Source organism: Cygnus olor, chromosome 3, assembly GCF_009769625.2.
Source record: "Cygnus olor isolate bCygOlo1 chromosome 3, bCygOlo1.pri.v2, whole genome shotgun sequence".
Classification (NCBI taxonomy): Eukaryota; Metazoa; Chordata; class Aves; order Anseriformes; family Anatidae; genus Cygnus; species Cygnus olor.
This window is the reverse complement of record NC_049171.1, coordinates 67,465,803-67,493,093: the sequence shown is the minus strand read 5'-3', so window position 1 is coordinate 67,493,093 and position 27,291 is coordinate 67,465,803. Positions and strand designations below refer to the sequence as shown.

The 27,291-nt window shown below is 40.9% G+C and overlaps 2 protein-coding genes across 7 annotated transcripts; both read right to left on the bottom strand.

The window, feature by feature from the left end:
• Nucleotides 1-2,072: 2,072 nt before the first annotated feature.
• FBXO5 (F-box protein 5) lies at nt 2,073-11,466 on the bottom strand. 3 transcript variants are annotated; one of them, XM_040551369.1, is made up of 5 exons: nt 11,329-11,466; nt 6,304-7,037; nt 5,894-5,984; nt 4,503-4,664; nt 2,073-3,152 (listed from the first exon to the last, which is right to left on the bottom strand). In XM_040551369.1, the coding sequence occupies exons 1-5, from the start codon at nt 11,353-11,355 to the stop codon at nt 2,901-2,903; spliced, it is 1,266 nt and encodes a 421-aa protein (XP_040407303.1). In that variant the 5' UTR covers nt 11,356-11,466; the 3' UTR covers nt 2,073-2,900. The 3 variants fall into 3 exon arrangements, with proteins under 3 accessions (XP_040407303.1, XP_040407304.1, XP_040407301.1); XM_040551370.1 differs by lacking the exon at nt 11,329-11,466 and adding an exon at nt 10,150-10,273; XM_040551367.1 differs by lacking the exon at nt 11,329-11,466 and adding an exon at nt 8,652-8,920.
• MTRF1L (mitochondrial translation release factor 1 like) lies at nt 9,832-26,476 on the bottom strand. Of its 4 annotated transcripts, none has more exons than XM_040551371.1 (7): nt 25,740-26,476; nt 23,324-23,403; nt 21,881-22,064; nt 15,116-15,279; nt 14,168-14,285; nt 12,269-12,405; nt 9,832-11,802 (listed from the first exon to the last, which is right to left on the bottom strand). In XM_040551371.1, the coding sequence occupies exons 1-7, from the start codon at nt 26,038-26,040 to the stop codon at nt 11,599-11,601; spliced, it is 1,188 nt and encodes a 395-aa protein (XP_040407305.1). In that variant the 5' UTR covers nt 26,041-26,476; the 3' UTR covers nt 9,832-11,598. The 4 variants fall into 4 exon arrangements, with proteins under 4 accessions (XP_040407305.1, XP_040407306.1, XP_040407308.1 ...); XM_040551372.1 differs by having other exon boundaries at nt 23,324-23,464; nt 25,740-25,926; XM_040551374.1 differs by having other exon boundaries at nt 21,881-22,039; nt 25,740-25,757.
• Between the last annotated feature and the right edge of the window lie 815 nt (nt 26,477-27,291).

Genomic DNA, 27,291 nt, shown 5'->3' with positions numbered 1-27,291 from the left:
AGAATCATAGAATCAAATCATGTTTGGAAAAAACATCCAATATCATCCGGTCCAACCATCACCTTAACACCAAAGTCACCCACTAAACCATGTCCCTAAGCGCCACAGGCAAACTTTCCTTTAACATCCCCAGGGATGGTGACTCCACCACCTCCCTGGGCAACCTGTTCCAATGCCTGACCACTCTTTCTGAGAAGAAATGTCTCCTAATACCCAACCTGAACCTCCCCTGGCACAACTTGAGGCCATTCCCTCTAGTCCTATCACTAGTTATCTGTGAGAAGAGGCTGACCTCCAGCTCCCCACAACTTCCTTTCAGGTAGTTGTAGAAAGCAATGAGGTCTCCCCTGAGCCTCCTGTTCCCCAGACTAAACAACCCCAGTTCCCTCAGCCACTCCTCATAGGACTTGTGTTTCAGGCCCTTCACCAGCTTCATAGACCTTCTCTGGACACGCTCCAGGGCCTCGATGTCCTTCTTGTAGTGAGGAGCCCAAAGCTGAACACAGTACTCAAGGTGTAGCCTCACCAGAGCAGAGTACAGGGGGACGATCACCTCCCTGGTCCTGCTGGCTACACTATTCCTGATACAAGCCAGAATGCCATTGGCTTTCTAGACCACCTGGGCACACTGCCAGCTCATGTTCAGGTGAGTGTCGACCAACATCCCCAGCTCCTTTTCCTCTGCACAGCTTTCCAGCCACTCTGCCCCAGGCCTGTAGCGCTGCATGGGGTTCTTGTGACCAGAGTGCAGGACCTGGCATTTAACCATGTTGAACCTCATCCCACTGGCCTCTGCCCATTCATCCACCCTGTACAGGTCCTTCTGCAGGGCCTTCCTACCCTCCAGCAGACTGACACTTACCCCCTACTTGGTGTCATCTGCAAACTTACTGAGGGTGCACTCAATTCCCTCATCCAACTCATCAATGAAGATATTAAAGAGGATAGTTAAGTCACATTTAATTAAAGGTGTATCATATTCTGCAACACGAGTCTAAGTGTAGACACCTGTGATGCTTTTCTCAAAAGCTACAGAAAAAAGGGAATTCTGTCCAGGTCACATTGAATTGTCTGTGCTATTCAGGACACAGGAATTTCAGTAGACAGAGGAATACTTGGTAACAAACTTTTGCTGACACTATTTCTTACCTATCAGCGCTAGGCCTTTAGCCTTCCAACAGTCTTTGTGGTTACATGAGCATCAAGTCACTGACAATTGCCTATCCCCCATGTCAAACAAAACTGTAGACTGATACCTGCTGTTTGAGGAGTGTTCCCTCCAATAAAAACACTATTCTTTTTTTGGCCTATGCTACAGGACCAGCTAGTGAAACTGTTACGGCCTGATTACTAGAATAAGATATAATGGAATGGAAGACTTCTATTTTCATTCTAAGTCAACTAAGGGACGTTTTATGTAATGAAAGTTCTTGGTATAACTGTCAGCCCTTTATTTTAAGTCTCAGATTTAGATCAGGTGATTCAGTCTACCATGTAAATGCAGAAATTAGAGATTCTGCCTGTTTCTACCACTGTTGTCACACAAGAAAAATTAAAGTGCAGAAGATGTTGCCCTGCAGTATTTGATAACTACTATCCCAGAAGTTCAAGTAGGACAAGTAGACTGTGCTGCCTTCCCAGTCAGTTGTCTAAATGCTACCTGAAAAACAACAATAAAAAAAACACCATATAACAGTTGTTTCCAAAAAAAAATAAAATAATCAGGGCTTTTTTTGAAAGCTTGCCTTTTTCTTTTGCTGTGGAATAGCAAGTATGAGTTTACTGGCAGCAAACTAGTTCTACACAGCATCATAAATTCAGTCAAGGCAACATCTGCTACAATATGTTAGAACAGAAACTACCAGCAGTTACACTAACACACATTAGGTGAGCTGCGGAAACACAGCATGAGAATGGATTCCGAAGGTTTTACACAAAACCAGGAGATTTGGCCATTGTAAATATCAGAAATTTTAAGCAGCACTACCAGCAAAGATGAGAAATGAGTATATAAAGTTATCTGTTAAGACAACAAACAGGAAGTTCAGAGTTACTAACCAGATTGTTGAAAACAGTAATTTATTTTCACATTTACAAGACAAACAAAAAAAAATTAAAGTATTTACAAATATATACAAATATTAAAAATGTATATTATAATTTGGAAAATATTGGCAGTTTTTTTTAGCAGTATTGCCAAGATACAGTACTTTCTTTTTTTTAAAGAAAAAAAGCTAGGAAGAGTATCATCACAGTTCTGGGAAAAAATGTAGTTCCTGAAATGAATGAAGATTGAAGGAAGAACAACAAAATTTAAGATTCAAATAAACCATCAGAGAAAATGGCATTACATTCACATTTTAAAATTAAGGCAAAATCTTAAACAAGACAATAAAATCTAAAGTCTCATACAATTTTATTTTAAAGGGGACTTCATTCACCTCTCGACATTTGCATTATCAATGCTTTTAAAAGACTTTTGGAACACCAAAAGTAAACATTTAAATAAAACACAGCTTAGCTTTTTTCCTGTTGGCATCTAAGAATTGCCAAGAAGATTACTTGCCAAAAGCTTTTTGTTCAATATTTTTGTGGTGAAGTTTTTGGAGACTGGAACATGGCAGACAAAAATTGTCAAGACAATATTTAAAATGTTACTAGAATCCATGTCCTGTATTTTTTTTTTAAACTTGGAAATTAGTAAGACATTTTAAAATGGTTATTTGTGGCAATTCCTAGGAATTTGAGAATGACTAAATGGAATTATAAAATTAACTTTTTTTTTTTAATATAGAATAATGGCAGAATGCAAACGCATCTTTAGGCTTTGTTTTCTTTGCGGAAAAATTTACACCCTAGAAATCTTTTATGGCACATCTGACAAAGTGTATCAGGATGGATCACAATCGCCGCAGATTTTGCTTGCTTTTCTTAGTCCCAGGGAGTGGCCCTATCTTAGAGTTTGATTTTATTGGCTTGCCGCTCACACAGTCACTGGAGCTGTGGTAGCAACACATACACCTTGTGCAGAAGTCAAAGCCACAGCCTTCACGATTGCATGTTGCTCTTTGCAGATAGGAGTCATACTTTGCAGGTGAGCCACAGCGATGGCAGACTTTAAGGCTTTCAGTGTTTTTCAAAGTCTTTGCAGCCTATCAGAAAAAAGTATACAAAGAAAGTCGTAAGTGGAGGGTAAACACATTGCAAACATCCTCCGATATTAACCATGTGCCACAAAACAAATTATAACTTCTCTCACTCTAGAAACTACAAATTTAGCCTAGTTATGGTTGTATCAAGTTCTGATGGAGATTGAACAGAAGTTATCGGTTTTCAGTTACTTTGGACTGGATTAGAGATAAGTAATTTATAATTCTTACGTTTAAAGGACAGTCAGACTAAATGCAAACCAATAAGAAAAATAGCCAATATCAAACTTCTGAATCCTTCAAATCTCATCCAAAGATGGTGATTTAGTCAACTTTAAAAAATAAAGCAATCTGAATTCTACTGAATTAACAACATTTGCAAAGAGAACAATTGAGTCCAGATATCTCAGCTGTGGGGTACTCAGCTTGAGACATCAAATGGAAACAATTCCTACATTTATCCAAAGAATTCGTTTTTGACACAAAAACAGATCCTCCATTCAAAATAGCTCAACATGTATATTAGAGCTTATGTCACTCAATTGTTAAAAACAAAATGCTTTCATAATCAGTGTGTATAAACATATATACCTCCTTATCAAGGCAAAATAAATTTAGATGGCTTTAGTGTACAGTTGTACCTTCAGATTTCTAATGCTACTAAGTGCTTTATATTAGTATTAGAGCACTTTGATCATACTTTTCAATGCCATTATATCTTGTCTGTTTTATAAAAAATAGTAAGGTGAAGGGAAATCTGTTAGCAGTTGTTGACCAAGTAAGTATCTTAATCAAAACTCCAAACACAGGACACGCTACAAATGTGTAATTAAAAAGGTAATTTCAGTGTCAGATAATTAGTTCAAAAAGAAGCACAGAATGAACACGAGAATTATTAATGTTTCATTTTTCAAAAATAGGAACTAATTTCTTAGTTTTTTTTTTTTAAAAAAAGAAATTGCCCATTGGTGTTGAAGCAAATTGACAGTTTTTGTGGGACTGTATAACTGGAAAACACGTGATTCATCGTAAGTCCACAGGAAGTAAAAGGAAATGACTTAAAGTTTTCATGTCTGATGAAAGCCAAAATTTAAGCAAAAAAAAAAAGCACTAAGCTATTTTGATGTTACCTAGACACTCAGAGAAAAAAGATGCACAACTTCACAGTATATGTTCTCCACTTTGTTTCTACCACTGTGTTAAAATAGACTCAATAAGCAAAAGCTGGCAGTTATACTTAAGAGTTACAAGCACTTCAAATTGGAGATACTACTTTTAGAAATACACTTTACAAGCTGATGGTATGCCAGACAACGTGTGAGAAATTAAAGATGAATGAAATCCACCAGTTACCTCTGAAAACTCCATGAGCCTACTGTGATTCTTAGATGCTTTGGATCTGCTGCCTTTTTTACTTAGGCCGTTTGACGGGGTTGCTTTCTGAACTGAAGCTAAAGCCGCCCGGTAGAGAACGTACTCCCTTGTTGCAGCATGTTCTGATGTCTTAGTACCATCCTAACAAAGAGAAAACAAGAATAAAATTTGAGAAGAGACTTATAATGGCAACAGTTTATAGGATACAAAGTGCTTTTTGTTTAGCAAAATTAAGAACTTATTTTTGTGATCCCTCCTCTGGCTAGGTTTCCAATAATAAAGCGTCATAGCAGGTAGTATGCTAACAATTTTACCTTAGCTTTCACAGTCATTACTGTTAGGAACAAATAGAATTGACCCCTATTTCTGACCACCATTTGCAACCATTTTATATTACTTAATACAATTTAACTTCATAATAACACTTCATTAATTATTTAAGCAGAATGTCCACACTGCAATGTTTTAAAGCACAAAGCAGTATTTCTAAATCCTTACAGAGAATAGAAATGCTTGTACATTTTATTTCTAGAAAGTAAACTCCACCCTCCCCTCCACTGATTTTCTATGTTTGCATTTCAGGTTAAAAAAGGGATACAATGCAAGGCGAAAATCAAACTTTATGGCATAAATTTTTATATCAGTGGCATCCATTGTTTTCATTACAACTACCTAGTATCATGAAGTACTAGCGAAAACTCAGATTAATTAACTACCTCATTCTGTGACAGATGCCAAGCTTTGCTTCATTGTCTTCCCCTCTCTCAAAGAACGAAAGTACTCCTGACGTTCTGAAAGAGTCCTGCCTTGGTAAAGTGAAAACACCAGTGTGGCTGGATCTTGTATTTATTGTTTCACACAGCGAATAAGCATTAGGAGTAGCTCACAGAGCAAAAAGCTTTTTGGATGTCTGTAGCCAACATGTTGGACTTCAGAGACTGTTGATAGAAAGTATATGCAAAAAATCTGAGTCTCACAGTCAACCACTTAGTATCTTTGAGTCTCTCTCCCTTCTGGATGAGTGGGGATGCTGAAGTAAGCAAGCCTCTGCTGAGAGGATCTAGGGTTTGCTTAGTGGGCAGCGCTGGAACTGACACTGCCCTTTCTTCCTCTTTAAACAGGACATGTGGAAGCTCTTAAGAACATCTATATCTTGTAGGATAATCTTCTCAGCCAACCTTCCTTGGGCTCCAAAGTCAGTTTATGGAACTATCATGAATTGACTAGCAATGGTTGAGATAAGGCATCCTAACAGGACAAACTCAGACACTCAGTGACTAACTCTTCCCAACCTAAGAATCTCTTCTGTGAGGCTGGGAAGAGACACAGCTGGTTTAGGCTTAAAATATCCTACGAGTGCAAAAACTTACAGAAAGGTTTTTCACAGCTTTACTATATATTTGGAAAGCCCATTTATCTTCTTGCAGAATCTTCTTCCACGTTGTGCTGACTTTGGCAAAACTGTAATGACAACACAAACATGTCAGTTATCTTTTTAAGAAAGCCGGAAAACTTGTTATTTAGCAGTGGGAATAACTATTTATGCATTTTTTTCTTTCATACAGAAATGGGAAATGTTCACAATTATTGCCTTTACTTTCTAGGGAAAAGACACATTGCCCACAAATATTATGGATTACATCAACAGTTCTTGTTTTAGTATATTAATACATAATACTAACCCCTAAGAAAATGTCACAAATCACGTATCTAAAACATTAGGCCATCTGATTAGGTAGTTTGCTTTCATGGTGAAATACCTGAAGATCAAAATACTTACTTTATTAAGTCCATGTCACTGAGATGCCTTAAGATGTTTGCTAATATATGCTTCAGGTTCTTTTGGAAGAGTTCAGCAAGAATGTCTATTCCATCTAACCCCATTTTCTTTCCAATTAGGTTGTGAAATTCAGACTTTCCCCTAAAAACAATTCTGTCTACAGCAGTCCAAGATTTGAGATTTCTTTTACCACTTTTTTTCAAAGTTGAGCAAATCATTTTTTCATAATGGATTACTGGCAACAAAGTCTTCTTTGAAAACTGTACTTGGTTTTGGTTCTTCATGAGACAATGCTCTGGTGTGCCACAGAGATTTCCAGCCAAGGGTATACTATCTTCATGTTCTACTGCATCATTGAATTGATTACTTAGCATAGAGGAATAACCACTGTCCTCGTTAAGTTTACTATTTTCCAGTGCCTCCACTTCATAGATCCCTTCATCAAGTCTTTGGTTTATTTGTTTGTTTTCTTTGTTATGTACAGGCCTTCCTTCATCTTCAAGATCGAGATTTCTGGGGGCTGCAGGATATGATTCACTACGGAGTATTTTCTGATGCTCTTCAGCACAGCTTTTATACAAACCTTCCTCATAATTCGAGGGGCAGGACTCCTCCAGTCTTGTTTTTCCAGCAGTCTTTGATGGCACGAACCCAGTGCGAAGAGACGTACAACCAAAATCGCATTTCATTTTGAAAGAGTGGCTAATATTTGATTTCATTGCTTTATTTGTATCCTGCAAGTGACAGTAAGGAAATTATTACAACATAGTATAAACTGCAGCACAAACTGGTTTTGTTTCAAAGAAGTGATCATGCCTTCCTTCTGAAAGTAGGAATTTTAATCTATTATCTAATGACACCTCTAGTGGCTAAACACATAAAACCAGTGGAACTAAGGATTTGATCAGCCACACATTAGATCTACCTGAGATCTTCTCTTCTCAGAATTTGACCTTGATGCTGCATATAGCTGGGATGAGCAAAGTGAGTGGATGATTTACATTGCCACCATTCCACCAGTACAGATTGGTTTCAGACACACCAGTGCCTCCACTTCCTGCCCTAGATGCAATGATATGATGAGGACATTTGCAGTCCATGCAAGGGATGCTGGTGGGAGGGAGTCCAAAGGCCTTCACTGAGTGACAGCAGAGTGCCCAGGCAAGGGGCAGAGCCAGGCCAGAGCTGCCTGAACGGTCTGTGTGCATGGCCAGAAGCAATGCTACTGGTGCAGGGCAGGTACCTGGCATTTTTAAAGAGGAGGAGGGTGGGTGGCACAGGAAAAACGTGTGCGCTAACAGGCCCGGGTGAGTTACAGGGGAGTGCAAGGAGCCTTAGACAATGGTCAAGGTGAAGCAGGGGTCTTGCTTACGAGCAGGATTTTAAGCGGGTGCAAAGGGAAGGCATAGGGACTGGTAGCTGCTATAAGGAAATGGAGCCCTTCTTGCCCTGCTCCGCTCCCCTCCCCCCGTGCGTGGTGCTATCTATATTCGCGACCGCGGGGGATGGGCGAGGGCTGGAGGGGAGAGGGAAGCCATCGCTGCCGCCTTAGTCCTAAGGGGGAATTATTGCCAATATGCTCCACAATCAGCATGAAAAATAACCCCCCCAGTCTGAGCAGGTATTTTGGGGAGGGGATTTTAGCACTCCCAGTGGCGTAGGGCAAAGTAGGGGAGAACTGGAAACGTTTCATGATGTTCCAGGGAAATACCCGCTTCTTCGTGCCCACGTTTGGGGGAAGAGGGGGGTAAGATAGGACGGAAAGCGCCCACGGCTTTGTACACCCGGAGCGAGGCGGGTGGCAGCGGAGCCCCCCGGAGCCCCCTCCCCACCGCGGTGCGGCCGATGGTCCCTCCTCGGCCCAGCCCCGGGGGCTCCCAGACCGGCCCCGACCCCCTCCGGGCGGGCTCTGCCGCAGCCCCCTCAGGGCCGTCAGGGGTCCCGTTGGCGGCGGGTTTCCCCTCAAAATGGTGGTGGCGGGCCGGGTAGGGCTGGATGCCCCCCTCCGGCGGCGTGGCCCCGCGGGAGAGAGACAGCACGGTGCGGTGCGGCCCCTCCCCGCCCGCCCGCTGCCCGCCGGCGGGATCAGCGCTTGCCGGCCCGGCGTGGGGCGAGCAGTGCCCCGCATGCGGCTCGGGTCCGGCGGTCGCCATCCAGCCCCGCGGGGGGTTGCCCAGCCGCGGTCCCCCTGCGCGCCTCCCCTCGCAGCACGCCCAGCGCCCCTGGACCCCCCCAGCCCCGCCGGAGCCCCGTACAGCCCCGGTACAACCCCTCGGAGCCCCGCAGCAGCCCCGAGCCCCCGGCAGCGGCGGGGATGCCCCTCGCGGCGCGTCCCGGCGGGCGCTCACCTGCAGGGCTGCGGCCGCCGCGTCCCGCGGGCAGTGAGTGCGCGGCCGCCCTCGCCGGGTACTTTTAAAAACTTTGAATTTGGTATCCAAAACCGCGCCGGCCAATCGGGAGCCGGCGGCTCTGCCGACGCGGCCAATGGGGAAGGCCGGCAGGAGGCGGGGGCCAATCCGAGCCGCGGCGGGCGGGGCCGACCCCGCTCCCATTTTCCCTCCTTGGCAGGCGAGGAGCGAGCCGAGTGGCGGGGCGGTGGCGCGCGCGCGCCGGGGGCGGGGCCGAGGGCATCTCCCGCCCGGGCCGCGGCTCCCGCCCGGCACGGGCACCGCCACCGCCCCCCGCACCCACCGGCCCCGCACGGGCTCGCCCCCCGCAGAGCGCCCGGCGGCGGCTTGAGCAGGGAGAGGCAGGAGAGCGCCTCCCGGCTCCGGTTCTGCCCGCACCGCTCCCTCGCCGGTGGTCACAAAGAGCAAGCGGCTTCTGCGCTCCCGGGGAGCATCAGGCTCCCCGATGCTGCCCTCCTGCAGCCATGGTTATTTTCAAAGGGACGCGTTTGCGGCGTTCGCTTCGGCTCTGCACGCACCGAGTGTGAACTCGCCCCCCGGGAATTGCGCCTGGTGGCGGGGCTGACGTCTCCCTGCCTCCCCCTGGCTGACAGGCTGCTGCTAGCACGTGGGTGAAATTAAATGAAATGCCTGTGTTTCCTCTAAAGTATGATGAACATTGCTAGCTGGCAGCAGATGGAGAACAGGCTGTAAAAGGGAAGGGATCCTACCACCCTGAAAATATCCTCTCACAGCTGCACTTGCACCAAGACTACAAACAAGTCTTGCATTAAAATGAATACAGGGCCAAAAAGAGACTTCCAGCCCTTATGGTGCAAAGCCTGCCATGACTGACCAAGGAGGTGTGACACAGGGTACGGAAGTCCACCTCGTACAACACTGTCAGTTCCACATTCATTTTCAGACACCTCTGCCAGTCTCCTGCCAGGACCACAAGATGTCTGGCTTTTCTCACACAGATTCAAGGGTGGCCACTCGCAAGGCAATGATGCAGCTCGTGGCTGTTGAGGAGGCAGACTAGAACAGGGAGGCTCTGAGCGTGGTAGGATCTGGCCAGCAAGGCCACCAGCTGGAACATCGAGGAAGGTTTTGAGGTGACAAAGACCCAAAAAGTCCTGGGTTTTATGCAGTAGGCCAGTGCTTAGACCAGGTTAATGTCCTTTACTTGCTTACAGAACTACGAAGCTAGAGAGAAGGAATCTCAAATTCCTTCCATCAAACCTGGCTTTAAGTCAGGAAGAGTGTGACAATTGCTTTGTAGTTTTCCATTTGCAGCACTGCTCTGGTAGGAATGAAGACCTCAGTCCAGGACTCTGCTCCAATCAATACCTAAACATTTTACACATGAAGCACTATGTATATTTTCACTTTCTTAGGTAACAGCTGGAGTTGTAAATCTTCTAGTAAATCTAGACAAAGGCCTCAAGATTTACCTCACCTCATGCATACAGGCACTCCAACATCTCAAAATAACGTATGCATCTTTAATTTGAAGATTTGGAATGTAATCATCATTACCGTGCAGTATTTCCTAGAAAATAAAGCTGACCAAGGTATTTATAAAAAAGTATAGAATCACTTATTTTTTTTAATGTGCTTTTGTTCCAACTGCAGTCGTATAATGAAAGAAGATAAACTGATAACACCCAGTTTTGTTTTTGCATTCCTTCCCGAATTTTATCTAGCATCCTTCAATAATGCATTTCAATAAGCTATCTGTAGCAAAGTGCTGCATTTACTTTGTTCCTACTCTGATTTCTTACACTAATTTTGATTAGAATTCTCAAAGTAAACATCTGTACTCATGGTAACATTCTTTCCTTAGGTTCTGATTTCTTATTTACTGGTACCTACAGTTCAAATATATTCTGCATGTATACACACATGCATACATGATGCACGATGGGATAACATGGGATGGAGGTAGGAGGTTTTCTGTTACTATATATATATATATATATATATTTGGGATTGCAAAACATATTTACCCGCAGATATAAACGTGCACATCTATCAGTAGATTAGAAAGGAAAAAGTGTTATTTTGCTTTCACAGATCAAACGTTTTAAGATGTTGTTAAACTGAATAGGTCAAAATAATAAGATGCCACTCATGTTACGTAAATTTCAGAAAAATCAAAAAAAAAATGGAGCCATTTAAAAACAAAGGAGAAATTGCACTCCTGAAATGGGAGATTGAAATCATACCAGCCTTCAAGATAAACATTACAAATTGTTTGATTCTTTTCAATTTTGACTCAGGAACAGAACCATTCTTTTCAAAAAGATTCCACATATCTTGTCATTTTGCTTCCAGAGCTCTTGTGGAACAAGGAACAATATTCTTAAATAATTCTTCGTGCTTGATTAATAAGGGCCAACAGGCCATGAACACGTGAAGAGATGCACTTTGAAGAACTCCCTCTCCTGTGTCACTTTTAAGTCATTAACACGTCTTCAGATTAGTATTGTTTTCATTTAGTTATCACTTTCTTCCTGTCACTCAAACAAAAAGGGATTTTTTGTTATTTCAAGTAAGCTACTTGACACTGTATCAATGTTCAAACTACCATTTAAATGAAATCTGGAACTAGAAATAGCTCGTTTTTAATGCATACCTTTTGGGTGTGGTGTATCAACATCATCTCAGCGGAGAAGGTTAAAAACTGCAGTTACTTCTGGACCAGTCAAATTTACTTAATTGTACTGCTGCAGCAATAAAGTCTTTTACTCAGCAAGTAAGAAAACTGTTTATCAGTCATGAGGAAACAAGATGCGGTGTCTTTCATGATCTGAAAAGCAGTTCTATTCTCTGGATGGTACTCCAAAAAGTTCCTTTGGCAGACGAGCATCTACATCTATTGAAATGGCTTGTCAAAGAGAAAGGTTCATTTTTCATTTTCTGAAATAATTTCCATCAAAGATTCATAATCAGCGTATTCCCTCAGAGTTTGTATCATTTCATCTAGCATTTCTTCCCCTAACATGAAACTCTCAATATGATGCACTGATCTGCTTATCCTGTGGTCAGTAATCCGGTCCTGTGGAAAGTTGTATGTTCTGATCTTCTCTGATCTTCCTTTAGTCCCAATCTATCAAACAAGAAGAATCAGTTTATAAAACTGATTAAAAGTCTTCTTAGAAAAAGGATGAAATGTTGATTAAACATTTAAAGGAAAAGCTTTCTTCTCCTCCCATAAATATTTAATACAAATATATAGTACTTAGACTAGTTCAGTAGTCACACTAATTACACTTAAACATGTAAAAGACCTATTTTACTATATTTTTTTCTAATACTATTCTAGTTCTACACACTCTAATCCAGTTTGTTTCACTAAGTCTCTAGAATTTACATACCACTGAAACGTTAAGTCTGGCTAACACACAACCTTTACGCTGAACAAGAACGTAATTTTCTTTTTTCCCCCCTCATGTAAGTCCTTAATGGACTCCTGTTCCTCTATAGTTCCATTTACTATTTGTGGCTGAACATAGCATAAAACATCCCAAAACATATGCACATATAGAATTCTATCTTTATAAAGTGAAACTTACTTGAATCTTTCGAACACTATTTCTCTTTCTGGTTTCTTCTTCCAGTTTAATGTTGTATAATTTAGCACAAAGCATTTGCATAGCCTTCTCTTTGTTTCTAATTTGAGATCTTTCTTGCTGACATTCAGACGTGACCCCTGCCAAAAATATCATGAGATTTAACGCTTAACTGTAACACACACTAGAAATGTCAAAACCCTATCTTAATATTTTTATTATGTTAAAAATTAAAATAATCATTTATTTTTTTTCTTCCAACACCTATTTTGGACTAGGAATGTAAAAGTCGAGGCTCACTAGTGTCTAATGATACATTTTGGAGGAGTGCAAACTTTAATCCAGAAGGCAAGAAATTTGATTTGAACAGGTAGACATGAAATAAGACACACAATGTGATCTGACTTATAGAAGATTCATTTAATACCTGTAGTTTTTGGCCACAGTTCCAGGAAATTTAGGATTTAAATAGCAGTAATATACACTAGGCAGTGAGTATACAGAACAGACCAAAGTGGGCACAGTTTTCTTAAAATGAAATTTAAAAAGTGTGGTTTTCCTCATCAAAATATATATACAATTTGACTTAAAACACAAAGTGAACAGCCTAACAAAACAGTTGGGAGAAGAAATATAGGAAGAAGATAGTACAAGCTAAGTTTTTATTTGGATTTATTTTAAGTAACTCTGGTAAGATTATTTATATATGATATATGAAAGAGTTGTTTAAAAACAACTTTTGGGGTCAAAATGAAGGCTTGTAAACAGAATTAGGATGAGAGAAGAAGGAAAAGAACGTTTGTAAAGGAAGAGAGATCAAGAAGAACAAAGATACAAAAGATGGAACAAGAAAAGTTCAAGAAATAAGGTGAAATACAAAAAACCTTATGAACCATCTCTATTGTATAATCACAAAAAAGCAATATATTTTAAGATTTATATAACAAAAACTAATAACTGCCACCAGCAAAAACTAAGGTCTTTTTTTTTCCCCAAACATGGAGACAATACAAAACTCTTGTAATCTGAAGTAACTTTTTGTCACCGTATCTTAAACGGAATTCTACCATCTCCACTATTTACCTTCTACTTTACTGAGGTGACGCAACAAGTGTAGAATGGATTTATGTCTCAATAAATATGAAGAAATGGGTGGCAAAAATCTGGATATGTGAAGATAAGCATGCTCAGGATTACCCTGAGGCTGTAAAACTTGACTAATGTTTGTGGTAGAGAAGAGGAAAAGTTAAAAAGCAATGAAAGTCAAGGCAGCTGTTGTGGATTGCTCAAAAGGAAGTAAAAAGCTTAGAAATGGCAATAAAAAAAGATATGATAGCTAAAATCAGGTAGTCGTTGAGGGCGTATCTTATCCATCCTCTTACATTCCCTAACCTGAGCCCTTGGGGGTGGACTTCCTAATTATGTCTGTAATCTATTGGAAAGGAGCCAGAAGACAAATGGAAGCTGGCATCATAATGCAATAGATGATACTTAAATCAATGTTTTAATAAAGAAAAAGAGCCAACCTCTCTTTCAGAGAATAGTCAAGAAAAGGCAAATCATCAGATTTTAACATTTGTTTTTCTGTGTCTTTTTTCATTAGTCGAAAGCTTAAATATAACTTTTTTTCACAGAAATTGGTTTGAATACTTCAAGAGTGTCATGCTTAATGGCAAAATGGATAGTTACCTACTAAAGCTTTCACTATTACAAACGAGTAAGCGCAAGACTTTTTTTTACCCCCCCCTTTTTTTAAACTCAATATTAGGGATATTTTTGCACACATAAAGCCTTTACAAAAACTCTGCTCTACTGTTAGCCATATTTGAAACTGTTGTTTCAAAGGAAATTATGATAGTAGTTTTACAACGTAGATCTTACGGTAAGGAAAAAATGAAGCACCTGTTGGAATATGAACTATCCGTACAGCACTATCTGTGGTATTGACATGCTGCCCTCCAGCTCCACTAGCTCTCTTTGTTTCTATTCGCAGATCTTTCGGATTAATTTTCAGCTTCATCTGTCATAAGAGGAAAAAAATGTCAAATACACATAGTTGGTTTATTTTATAAGTCACACTCAGGCAAGATCAAACCTTTTTTTCTGGTTTATGAGTGGTAGCTCAGATCCACTTACTAAATGTTGGGAAATCAGACAAAGGAGTTTAAGATACAACCATCCCTCAGCATTAATCTTCCCTGTCTTCTGAAAGCTCTGCACCCTCTCCCAGACAAGTTAATCAATATTTGAACTTGACTAGATGGGTTTCAGATAAAACACACTGATTTTTCTGGTTATGGAATGGGGTGATCTCTGTGAGGAAGTAACGAGACAACTTAGGGAGAACAGGAGGGAATAACATCTTTTGGCAGTTTGCTAGGTCAACATGAAACAAAGATACAAACAAAGTTTTAATTCTTAGCTTGTTGTTTTTAGCCAAGCAAATACGGTAAGAAAAAATTGTCACTCATACATTTTGGAAGGGAAAAGTGAGGATACTATAAAATAGTGGAAGAGAAAGTGCTAAAACAAACCTCTTTGAGCTCTCTAAACTAATTCAGTCCTTTGCAACTGTGCCAAATTTTCCACTGAACATGCAAGGCACAGTTACAGCAAATTTTCAAGTTATTGTGAAGTAAACTACCAGTAAGTTTTTTGAGATTAAGATTTTGAGGAAAAAACAGAAATTATTTCCCTAGACAAAAATAAACAAAAAAATACGATGTAAAATTTTAAGATTCAAAAAAACCCCAGACATTAAGAGAGAATAGTAAGACTGACAGAGAAGATGTAGATATCAGCAACATGGCGTTGCTTACAGTAATGTCTGTTATACTAAAAAAGCATTACCTCACTGGGTTGGGGTAATATTGCAACAGTCATTGTGCTGGTGTGAATGCGCCCTTGTTTTTCTGTCTTTGGCACGCGCTGTACGCGATGCACTCCTCCTTCAAATTTCATGTACTTGTAAGCCTCAATACCTGCTATACTGGCAACCGCACGTCTTAGGCCACCTTAAATAAAAAAGAAAAATAGTTGTAAAACTAAGAAAAACTGTTCGTTCTATGCTTTTCTATTTCAGACTTTCTATTTAGCATCATTGTTGACTTATTATTTCTTAAAATTTATTAAGTTGTTTCTTTGTTTCTTAAAATTATGAGTTTACCATTTAAATGCTTAGGCAGAATTATACCAAAAATGTAAGAAAACTCTAAAACCAGACATGTGTACTCACACAAAATGTCAAGTAAAGGCCTGTCAAGTTCTTTTTACAAAGTCCATTTTATTTTTTATATACATAAAAAGGTTGAGTCATGCACGCAAAGCTACCTTCAGAAACTACATCAAATTCTTTTGACTGGTATTTGAGAACCTCACCATTCACTGGAAAAAAAAAAATAATAATAACACCCAAAGTCTTTAACTTAGTGATGACTGATGTTACTCTTTCTTCTTCCCCCATCTTTTTCATGCATCCTACCCACATCCCATCCTTGCTCTTTCATTTCATTTTACTCTTTTAATCTTCCAGAACGAGCAGAACTCTAGCTCCTGTCCCCCTTACCCATATACCCAGCAAAACATTTGACAGCAATGTACTGAAAGCTAGCACCTAACCATCAGAATTGGAACTTGGAAGTAAGACCCAATATAATCATGGCTTCAAGACAAGTTTGTTGCAATACCAGCTGATGGTATTCTGTCTCCTTCTTGTTTGAAAGTGTGCAATCCCTTTAATTTTGCTAGTAAAACTGTTTGAAGGATTAAAGAACTGATGACACTACAAATAAATGTATTTTTTTCATTTTTTCTTTGAAACCTGCTTCATTTTTTAATCCAGATCAGTTCTCAGATCCCATTCTCAGAACAGGGAATGATGTGCCAAGGGAATCATTAGAAATAGAAGACCTTGAAAGAGTACTGCTGTCGAAGTCTTTCAATATGAACCCACAGTCAATGAAAATGAGAGGCCCACACATGCTTCTCAGAAGCACCATTTTAGGCTCTCTCTAGACTAAGGAAATCTACCACAGGGACAAAATAACAGCTTTATAAAAAAGGAAGATGAAGACAACAAAGAATCTGATAATGCTGTAACAGCACAGAACAAAGTCATTGGCCAGAACACAGGCCAGGTTTTACACCACTACTGAGGTTTGCAAATGTTTTTTTTCTACAGAAATGTATCATTCCCTTTAACTTTACTAAAAATTATTTCCTTTTACAGTCAGGTTTGTGGAAAATAGCCTGCACAGCCTCTTCCTTTCTCTTTCACCTCATTCTTGTCCTTGTGACTTCTAAAATTTTGCTCCCAGTTGTACAAATCTGTACCACTTTTGAATCAAATGCATTGTTCAACATATGCAGCCCAATTTATAACCATCATCTACTAGTAATTCTGTAAGATAAATCCATCATGTTTACAATAAATACGACCTTAAAGCACACAATTTAATAAGAATACCTGTTCAAAGTCTTCAGTTTAAAGGAGAAAGGTGCATTCTAACAGGTATTGTGAAATCCTGATTATGTGAACAGTACTCCAATGAACAAAATAATTCTTTACTCTAAAACAATCTTATATATGACCTAAAATAACGCCTTAAATAATTCAGAGGTTGACTGCAGTGCTAGCATCAAAACATACTTCCCCCGATATATATAAAAACAAGTACTAAAAAAACATAATAACTTCTGCACATGAGGAAGAAACAAAGCCACATCAGGAGTTAAAATAACTTGAATGTCCACAGTTCTATGTCACTCCTGACAAGCATTAATTACGTAATAAGCAGTTCATTGCAAAAGCTAATGTTCTGTCTCTTCTCCCTCACTCGTTCTGGGATTGGTACATCTATCATGGGTATCACGGGTACAACCTGTTATATTTGAGCTGCAGCTGCATATGTGACTTATTCAGCAGAGTTTATGTTCACGGAGATGATCGTGTGCCTGTGGCAACGTGGGGCTTAACACAAGACTGAGAAACTGGTTTGAAAGACAGGCATTTATATAGGTCGTACTGCTTCAAATCAACTATTTACCAACACATGGTAAACTCAGGTTTTAATATGAAACAGTCAAATCCAATGAAAATTCAGCAAACCATTTACCCAAAAATCTTCAATATGCCAGCAACAGCACAGGCCTGTCGAACACAGCTAGCCCTTACTAGCTCTATGTTTACCTCTAACTGAAAGTGTCCCCTTCTGTTCTGAAAAGGTGAGGTGCACAGAAGAAGGGTGCATGTTTGCACTCCCTCAATTTTTTGTGTGTCACCTTATAACCAGACTGAGACAAAGTCTGATACGTTTCCACATGCCACTAGCAAGCAGCAGCGGATAAACAATGACATGTGGGTTTGTGCTTTAATGTATGTGTTAAATCTCAAATGTGCTATTTTGCACAGTGTCATTCCTTGGGGGTAGGTCAATAATGTCAGTTAAGAGTAGATTCAGACTAATTCTTAATTGCAGCTTTGCTTAACATTCACCATATTTACATATGCTCACTTTCAAACTTCAGTCAAATTCTGGAACTCTTTGAAATGAGTAAACTTGATGTTTTAACATAGGACCTTGCTTTTGCTCATGCAGTCTGTAAGAATTAAGCATGGATGAGATGCAACCCGCTGGTATACCAGCGAATACCCTTACCTCAGTTCTTACTCAACACAGCATGGACAAAGTGAAACTGAGGACTTGTATGGGAAAGTAGTGGCAATGCCATCTACAATGCCTCTACCTTACTACTTATTCCCAGCCTCTCAAGCTTTGAAAGATGTGTGTTCATACAAATGAGCAAGATCTGAAAATGCACTGCAAGAGGCAAACAAAGGATAGGGCTGCCTTTATTTTTCTGTAAATTTACATCCCACCTTCCTAAATATTAATCTCATCACACAGGCAAGCCCTCAGCAAGACAAAACAGTTCAAATATACATATATATCCATTAAAGACTAGCAGTTTCAAAAAGGAAAAATGGCTAGATATTTATTAGATTTATGTATGAGTGATTTACTGTATAAGGCATTAAAAAGAATGTCTCTGATGGTGTGAGTTCAATATCTAAGATCTGAGCTTTCACCGAAAGAGTAGTCAAGCACAGCTCCCTTCCTCTTGCAATCACAGGAGTGTTAGTTGAGTCAGACCTGACCAAACTACCCTGTAAAAATAGGTAGCTTTCAAGCCGGATCAGCAGATTGATCCAATTAGCACTGTGGTCTCAAAACTGCGAGGGCTGAGATAGAAGGAACATGGAAGGTGGGACTGCCCCTGTTAAAGCTACGAAACTGCTCTGATGGTTGTATATGGCTGCTGGTGTTCACCTGATCCAAGTGTTGCTTCACTGGAAAGGACAGATCTCTTTTTGTCCTTAAATCCTCTTCTTGGCATACAAAATGAAGAATCACAGAATAGCTGAGGTTGGAAGGGAACCCTGGAGATCATCAGGTCCAACCTTCTGCTCAAGCAGAGTCAACTAGAGCACACTGCACAGGATCACGCTCAGGCAGGTTTCGACAAGGAGACTCCACAACCTCTCTGGACAACCTGTTCTAGTGCTCTGTCACCCTCACAATAAAGAAGTGTTTTCTCATATTCAGCTGGAACCTCCCGTGTTTGTGCCCATTGCTTCTCATCCTATCACTGGGAACGACCGAAAACAGTCTGGCCCCATCACCTTGACACCCTCCTTTAAGATATTTACATACATTGATAAGATCCCCTTCTCAGCCTTCTCTTTTCCTGGCTAAACATGGCCAACTGTTTCAGCCTTTCCTCATAAGAGAGATGTTCCAGTCCCCTAGTCATCATGAGAAGGCCTATCCCTTTTCCCCATGGCACTTTCACTCATCTAACCTGCACCACATTGATTCAACTTGATTTTAAAAGAAAGTTAATACATTTCTGTCAGCTCAGAAGGTTGAACTGACTGAGCTGCTGGTGAAGTGTTTGCCTAGGGATAAATGGGGATAAACAGAACTTTCCTCTTTCAGCAGCGAGCTGTGCTGTAACATGCAACAACTTCTTGCCCCTCCCATCACCTGAACTGTGCAAACGGACTCTTGACCATAAGAAAATGTATTAATAATAACATGTCTAGATAATAGTCAATACTGAATTCAAGTCTCATGAAATTCAAGATTGTATATTAACTGAATTAACAGTAGCCACTCTAGGAGATTCTGAAACAGAAAAACTGAGTTCATGTTCATGAGCTTGAATTTGAAGTAAGTTACTTAAGAACTCTAAAACAAAAGTTCCCATTTGAACACATTTACCAAAATAACATTTTTAAAAATTGAATTGTTAATGATTTTAAGAACTCAGAAATGCAAGTGAAATCCCGTAAAAAATTATATCAGCATTATCTGACAGGTGAAGATATGGGCCTTCCTCTTCGGAAGTATGAGTACAGACAACAAAATGAAGCCTGTGGCTAGACTTTCAAGTTCCCAATTTATGATGTCTGACTATATTCCTCCACGCAGTCCAATTTTTGTAATCTATTCACTACATTAACAGTGAATCAAAAACTGTACTTAAGCAAGAAAGGTCTTAAGGCACGGAAAGACCCTCATTAGAAGAGCAAAGTAGCTCACTGACACGAGAAGTTCAATTAGGAGAATCATGGATATTTATTTTTTATGAATTTCTACATGAAAAGAACAGAAAAGGTTCAAAGTAGTTGAAAATACTACTTATGACACATTTTGGACTCTGTGAACAGAAGAGTTGGAAGATGCTATACGTTTCTCAAAGTTTGCTAAAAGTACTTCTGCAATTAACTGTTGACTAAAAAGAGATGAGTTCTTCTTACAGGTTGCATACTCTGACATCCTGGCTTCTCCCATCTTCAAAGTTTCACAAGCAAACTGTTTTCTTCATTTTTTTTCCCAACGAAATCCAATTTTTAAAGGATTACTTTTCATTTTACCCATTACTTTCTATTGACACCTATTCAACAGAACAGTTAAGAACAAAAGCATAATTAAAACTATGAATTAACTGTCCACCATTATAAAAAAAGAAGAAAAGGATGCTGATGAAAGTACAAACACAGTTAAAGTTTCACAGCCATTCTGAGCTACAAGTTGTAAACTGCATAAGTATCCACCTACCGATCATACCCACAGCATGATGTAGGTTACCAGAATGTGCTAGCTTTACTCACCACAGCAGGTATGACAGCAAGCTTGCAGATCTGTTAACACAGAGTCAGCAGATTTGGCCTTCTGAGAACTGTGGCTAGCAATTTGTCAGTCAAAAAAAAGAAAAAAAACACTAATCCCTGCCATCACTTGGGCACGTCTCCATGTTTCAGACTGCTGTTTCAGTTAGGTTGAGCTGACCAAATCTCTTGCTGCTGGACAGAAAGGTCTTGATTTCTCACTGCCACCACTAGCAGACACACATTTCTGCTTCCATTCTCCCCATAAGCATTTTTCCTTTTCTCCTGTGTTGGATCACCTGAAAATTAATTGGGTTTTTGTGTGCTACTTGTCCATTGAATTAACTTGGTAATGAGACTTTCTGCATAGATGAAAGTGCCAGTGCAGAAGTGTCAGCAGCAGCACAGAGACAGAAGCCTGATTTCTGTTAAAACAACCTTACACAGCAGCTGGATTAAGCTACAATTAATAAATAAACATCACTGCCTCTGTTTGTTAAGTAAACCTATCAATCCCATCTCTATAAACACACTGCTACCTGAGATGACCAACTTAACAGCTCATCATCACCAAAAGAACCAGTTTTCCATTTCCTTTCATTCAAATGCATTGTTCCTTATTTTATGTTAGCTGAGAATTTGACTCAACTCAAACTAGACAAAAGACAAGTCTAGTCTGAGAAAGCACAGTCTTTGCCAGTTTAAGGGAAAGCACATCAGAAGAGGACTTAATGGAGGTAGGATTGCTTAGACAGGCACAGAGACAGTAAATGAGAGGACGGAGAAAAATATCTTTTCACAAGCATCATTAAGCTGCTAAATTTGACTACTTGTGAAATTTTACTCAAAGGCTTTCTTAAATAATTAGATGTCTTAGCTCTCCGCTGTCTCAACAGTTCCTCCACTTTGCAGATCCATTAGCTGTTATACTAGCTCACAAGCTTTATCCAAACATCCCATTTCCTTATATAAACCCTAAGTTGACATTTCAAAAAAATCAAGATGTTTTGGATTAAACACCAAGACTAGTTTTAATTATACTGTTTGCTTCTCTGCCAAGAAATAATAAACGGACTTTCAGCCTGCCTCTAAACTGATCTATAAACACAAGAAATATGTAACCTGTATTTGTAAAATTAATATAAAGCTAAAACACATCTACTTGACTTTCTGCATTTCCTTCCTCCAAACACTTAGTTTTATTTACATGTTTTTGAAACTACTGAATGACATTTTTTCCCTCCATATTTCAGCAGTACTTCTCAAATGTAATTTCACTCTCAAATACAGAAGCTGAGGAAAATTGTACCCTGACATTCTACCTCTGCTTCTGAAAATAAGTTACACAATTCAGTTTCCTGCACTTAGGAAATTCAAATGGCCTAGGAATAAACATTTCAACTTAAATTAAAAAGTTACACACTTTTTTTATTGTTACTGACCTATTTCACTGGGAAAGTATTCTAACGTTTCAAATTTCCACTTTTTATAGGCAGCATATCGTTGATACATATCGAATATCTCTGACGTGAACAGCATGGCTTCCTGTCCTCCAACTCCAGCGGTTACTTCCATGACAAGATCACTGTTGTCTGTTTCTTCTGAAGGAATCAAAAGCAATACTATCTGTGAATGCAAAAACACCCATCTAAGATTTCCCTCTGGCACTTCAATCCAGAACTGAGATTGTATAAAATGCCATGCAAGTCTGTAATTGATCTACTCTGCATTCTCCTGTGTTAACTCACAGATTCTCCAGAGGGCTGGCCTCTCAGTGCTTTCTGACATCCCTTGCACTAATACAGTCAAGAAGAGGGAGGGGAGGATGCTGCATTGCAGAAAGGCTCGCTGTGTCTGCTTGCAGTAACAAAAGACTTCTTTCGAGACCCACAAAGCTTCAAAGAACTTTTCATAAATTAGAAGCTTTCATAAATTAGAAACACTGCACTGTTTGGACAGCATAGGATACACAATTATTCTTGCAAGATAACTAAGCATTTCCCTTCCCACCAAATACCCTTTTAACCCAACATCCACTTCAGAACTAAGAAGGTATGGATGCTCTGGAGTACATTCCTTCAACAGTAATTCTGCTGCATCATTTTTATGTATTTAAAAGAAGTTTTACTGACCCATAAAAAATAGTAAATTTGCAGACTGGATTAAAATTCTGGATGATTTATGAATGCTTTTCAATCATCCTTTTTTTACTAGCGTCAGGTAATGTTTCTTTCTACTTCAGCCTTCTCTTACTCCTTTTAGTGTGTGTGTGTATATATAAATATATATATATTTTTATATAGGATGATTGTTGTATTGTTGTCAAAGGAATAAAAAAATATGAGAATACCAGCTTCTACTTCATCTGTAAGATTAGGAATATGTAACAGTTTGTTTACATAAATCTACGTATCTGATACAAAATACCATAGATACTATGTAGAACCTACATAAGGTAGCAGGCTACAGCAGTTACGTAGTATTAAACTATATTTTTTTTTTTACAAAAGACTAGTGTGGGGTACCATATAAATTCAGTTTTTCTAAAAGATAAAAGCTGAACACCCACAAAGGCACATCCAGACCAGACAAACCATAACACCTACTTACCAAGATGTATTGATTCAAAGAACTTCAGACTTAAGTAGGCACTTACAGGCCTTTATACCATCTATATACCATCTGCAGATGGTATATATGTCTATATACCATCTAAGAAAAATGAAAAATGCAGATAATAGACATTGGTCAAGGATTATAGTTAGTGGAGGAGGGTGGGGATGGGAGTAAGAGAAAAGTTCATCACATACATCTTCTTTCAATGATGACGATTTGGCTTTGTTTAAGAATGGCAAAGAAATAGAGGCTTTTAAAGGGAATCTAACCTGGTGTTTCAGTTCAGCTATCTCTTCTTCACAGGAAATGATTTCCCTTTCTGCAAGCTTCCGCAAATCTTCACTTTCATCTGGAATATTTGAGCATGGTTAATCCTCAGACTTAAATCAGTGCCACTCTCAGAAAAACTTCTGAAAAATAACCATACGAAGAACTTACTCTACTAAACAAACAAAAAACACAGTAAACCTATGTAAAAATTAGATTAATATTATGATCTGTAATGGAGATAAACAGTATGTACCAGTTTTCTGGTAGTGTTCAAGTGGGAGATGCAGGAACATCTGAAGTACAGGTAGTTCCACTTAGACACAAGAAAAAATTTGTATATGGTGGAGGTGGTCAAACACTGGAGCAGGATGCGCATAAAAGTTCTGGAGTCTGTCCTTGGAGATAGCCAAACCCTGACCAGATACGACCCTGAGTAGCCCGCTGTGCATGACCTTGCTCTGGGCAGGCAGGTTGGACTAGATGATCTCCAGAAGGGTCTTCCCATCTCCACTGCTCTGAGATTCTAAGGAATTGCTTTTTGTATTTCCCTGCGATAGGAACGTCAAGGATTTAAAAGGCATAAAAGCCACACAATTAACACTCTTCATTAAAAGGACTATTAGCCTATCGCCTTATATAAAAATCTCCAGTCAGTAGCAGTAACTTCAAGTATTCCATCTCCATCAAGTAATTCCAGAGCAGCTGCAAAACTTCTATCACTAAGATGAAAAAAGGTATGAAAGAACCCTCACATAATAAGAGGAACTTGAAATTTCAAGATCTTAGTTGACTGATCAACACTAACACTTTAGAATTAGACTTGTTTTTCTATACCAAGGTTTCAATAAATTAAAATGTTCTCTCTTTTTTTTTTTTTTCCTCTCTGGTCAGGATCAAGCTTCACACGGAAAAATAAAAATTCAGCTTAAGCTGCCTCTGATCTGCACTGACTCAGCTCATGTGCCCAGAAAAAAACTAAACTCCAAAAATAAGAAAATGGCACTTGTATTTAAAGAGCGGGTAGGGGGACACAGGGACATGTAACTGCAGCAGAAGAAAGGGAAAGATGCTAACCATTTCTTCTTTGTGCGTGGTGAGCTTTTACATGAATTCAGCCAGGACTGGAGGTACACTGTCACTGTAAACCTACACCTTTTTATCACTGTAATTGCATTTAGTCACTAACACAATTTTAAAATACATTTTTTTGAATTTACAGATCAAGTTTAATATCTGATTTTTTCCCCCGAATCACCTCTGCAAGAAGGAAACTGCAAAAAATAGGCACGTGTAAGTTGTTTATATAACAGGCATGCTTTACCTACAGCTGGTAAGAGGCATGTATGGTTGACCAGCTAACTGTAACACTTCACACATGCAAACTCGATCACCTGCAACTATCTACTTTTAATTTTTTTTACTGACTGTTCAAGGGCTAGATATTAAAGCCAACAGAAATGAGGAAAAGAATTAAGGAATTGTATGTCTATTACAGTCAGACCAGATATTTATTATTTAAATAATAAGAAATAATCTATTTAATACCAGTTGCATATTTAAAGGTATAAAAGCAATATAAGCTTTAAAATCATTTAAGAGTAATAAAAATATTTTTAAGGATGAGCAATAGGATTTCTTATAGTTAGTGACTAAACCCTTATGTTCACTTCACTTTGCGGAATTTCTACATCAGGTTTTAATGACACCAGCATCTTCAGCAGGTTCTGAAAGGAGAAAAAAATCCTTCATTCCATTTCATGGGAATGGAAACTAACAGGTTTGGGTCAAGCATTAGTTTGTTCAAAGGATGCACTTCCTATTTTCACTGCGGGATGGAAGAAAATAAGAAATACGATTTGTTTTCCAACAATGTTTGTCATCTCCACCATCCATAGTAACAGAGTGTAGTTAACGCTTCTGTTGAACATTTGTTAAGCGTTAACAAATCTGGTGAATGCTTACGGAGGTAGCACAAATAGGTAATAAATTCTATTACTTCTGAAGTGAACCCGTGCAGATCTGTGTTTAAAGGAGAAAAAAAAACACACTATAACCAAGAAAACAGGCAAGTTCTCACTCCGTCCCTGGGGAGCTCTGCTGCTGCCAACTGCAGCCAGCGCGGATCCCATCCCGCACCACGGGGCGCGCCCCCGCGCCGGGACGTGCCCTCCGCGTGCACGCGCAGCCGGCACTACCGGAGGTAGGCGGTGCCAGGCGGGCCCCCCCGCCCAGCCGGCGGGCCGCTCAGCCAATCGCGCCGGGCTATGCAAATCGCCCCTCGGGCTATGCAAATCGCCCCCGCTCGCCCAGGAGGCCCAACGGCCCGCCTCCTCTCCCCCCGGCAGCGGCCCCTGAGGCGGGGCCGGGCCGGGCCGGGTCAGGTCAGGTCGCTGGGCTCCCCTCGCTTGGCCTCACCTTGCCCCGCCAGCTGCCGCGTGTCGCGCAGCTCCTGCTCCTTGTCGCGCAGTCGCTGGATCCGCGCCGCCAGCTCCGGCCCCGCCTCGCCGCTCGCCCGCGCCTCCAGGAGGCGGCTCAATGCGTTGGTGGCGAACAGGCCGTCCAAGCAGGGCCGGCCGCTCAGACCGCGCCGTGGCTGCGGCGGGCACGGCCCCGCCGCCGCGCTGCCCCCGGCGGGCGCTGCTCGGTAGCTCCGGGCGGGCAGCGCCGCCGCCCGGCAGCCGTGCGCCGCACGGAGGGCTCGCGACAGCAGCCGCATGCCGGCCCCGAGCCGCCGGGCGGGAACCCCGGCCGTCCTCCCTCGCCAGCCCCGGCCCTGCCGGAGACACCCGAAGGCGCTCGGCCCCCTCCCTTCCGGGCTTCCGGAAACTGCCGAAGTGGTTCGGCCCCGAGCCCAACCGTCGGCGCTGCGCTGGCGGAAACGGCCGAAGGGCTTCGGCTCCCTTCGGCTACCGGGGCCGAGCCTCCGGGAGGGGAGGGCGCGCTCTGATTGGTCGGTGAGCCGCGGGGGTGGTGCCAGGAGCTCTTGTGGGCGGAGGGGCTGGAGCGGGACGGTTGGTTGTCGTTCTGAGCAAAACAAAATAAAATATAAAAATAAAACCTCGCCGAATGACCCGCACCGTATCGCGACTTTATAAAAGGCCTTCTGGGAAGAGAGCCCAAGGGGGTGCTGAGGGGGTGTCGCTTCAGCAAGCGGGGGAGGGGCTGGTTGGTGGGGGCCGCCTGGTGGTGAGGGGTAGCCTGGTGAGGGGCAGCCTGGTGAGGGGCTGGGGCGGCCTGCTGGGGCTGTCTGTCCGAGGGGACCTTGGTTTAGGTAATGCCATCAATGAGAGCCTTAGCTAAACTCAGAGCGTAGTTTGAAGAATATAATTTATTATAAAAATTTGCAACTATCCATAAAAGTTTATTAGGCGGTCTATATTACAGTCACTGGAGGGATCAAAGTCAGGTTTTTGCTGCTCTCCCGTTCTTGGTCATGTCTTAACAGAAGGAGGCAATCAGACTTTACAGCTAAGTTACACTGATGGAATAACAGCAACTTCAGTATGTTAAATCAGCAAATTGTTATCTTCATGAGATAATACCAATGGTGCAATATCAAAAGTAGGGGTAGTGCTTGCACACCCAAGTGGTTCCAGTAGTCAGAAATGAAAGCCTGGGAGTTTTGTTCCACTGCAGGCATCCCAAAGCAATATGGACAACACAAATGCTTGTTATTTGGAATGTCAAACATTAAAATAAATGGTGGGATAAAAATGTTTTCCTATGATGCAAATGCACTGCTTTGAGTAAGGCTCTGACAAATTATGCTGTAACAATATTTTATAAGTAAAATTACACTTGAAGACCTCTGTGGAGGATGTGCAGTGTTTGCAGCTAGCCTGGCATCAATAAATAGTCCAGACTGCTGCTCATGAACCTTTCTTACTGACAGCGTCCCTTACGCTCACTGCCACCTGCCTGTGACACTCCCTGGACGCCTTCTTTTCAGAGAGGTAAAAAAAAAAAA

Bases quoted from the DNA above. Each gene is read 5' to 3' on its own strand.
- FBXO5 (XM_040551367.1), bottom strand. From the start codon at position 8,855: ATGGGAGCGGGGTCGGCCCCGCCCGCCGCGGCTCGGATTGGCCCCCGC. The intron at 5,985-6,303 runs GTAAGTATTTTG...TTGTCATTACAG, and splicing joins AGTGACATGGACTTAATAAA to TTTTGCCAAAGTCAGCACAA. The intron at 3,153-4,502 runs GTAACTGGTGGA...TTTTTCTGATAG, and splicing joins GGCTCATGGAGTTTTCAGAG to GCTGCAAAGACTTTGAAAAA.
- MTRF1L (XM_040551371.1), bottom strand. From the start codon at position 26,040: ATGCGGCTGCTGTCGCGAGCCCTCCGTGCGGCGCACGGCTGCCGGGCG. The intron at 15,280-21,880 runs GTCAGTAACAAT...TTTTTATTTAAG, and splicing joins ATACTTTCCCAGTGAAATAG to GTGGCCTAAGACGTGCGGTT. The intron at 12,406-14,167 runs GTGCTTCATTTT...TATTTTTGGCAG, and splicing joins GATAGTTCATATTCCAACAG to GGGTCACGTCTGAATGTCAG.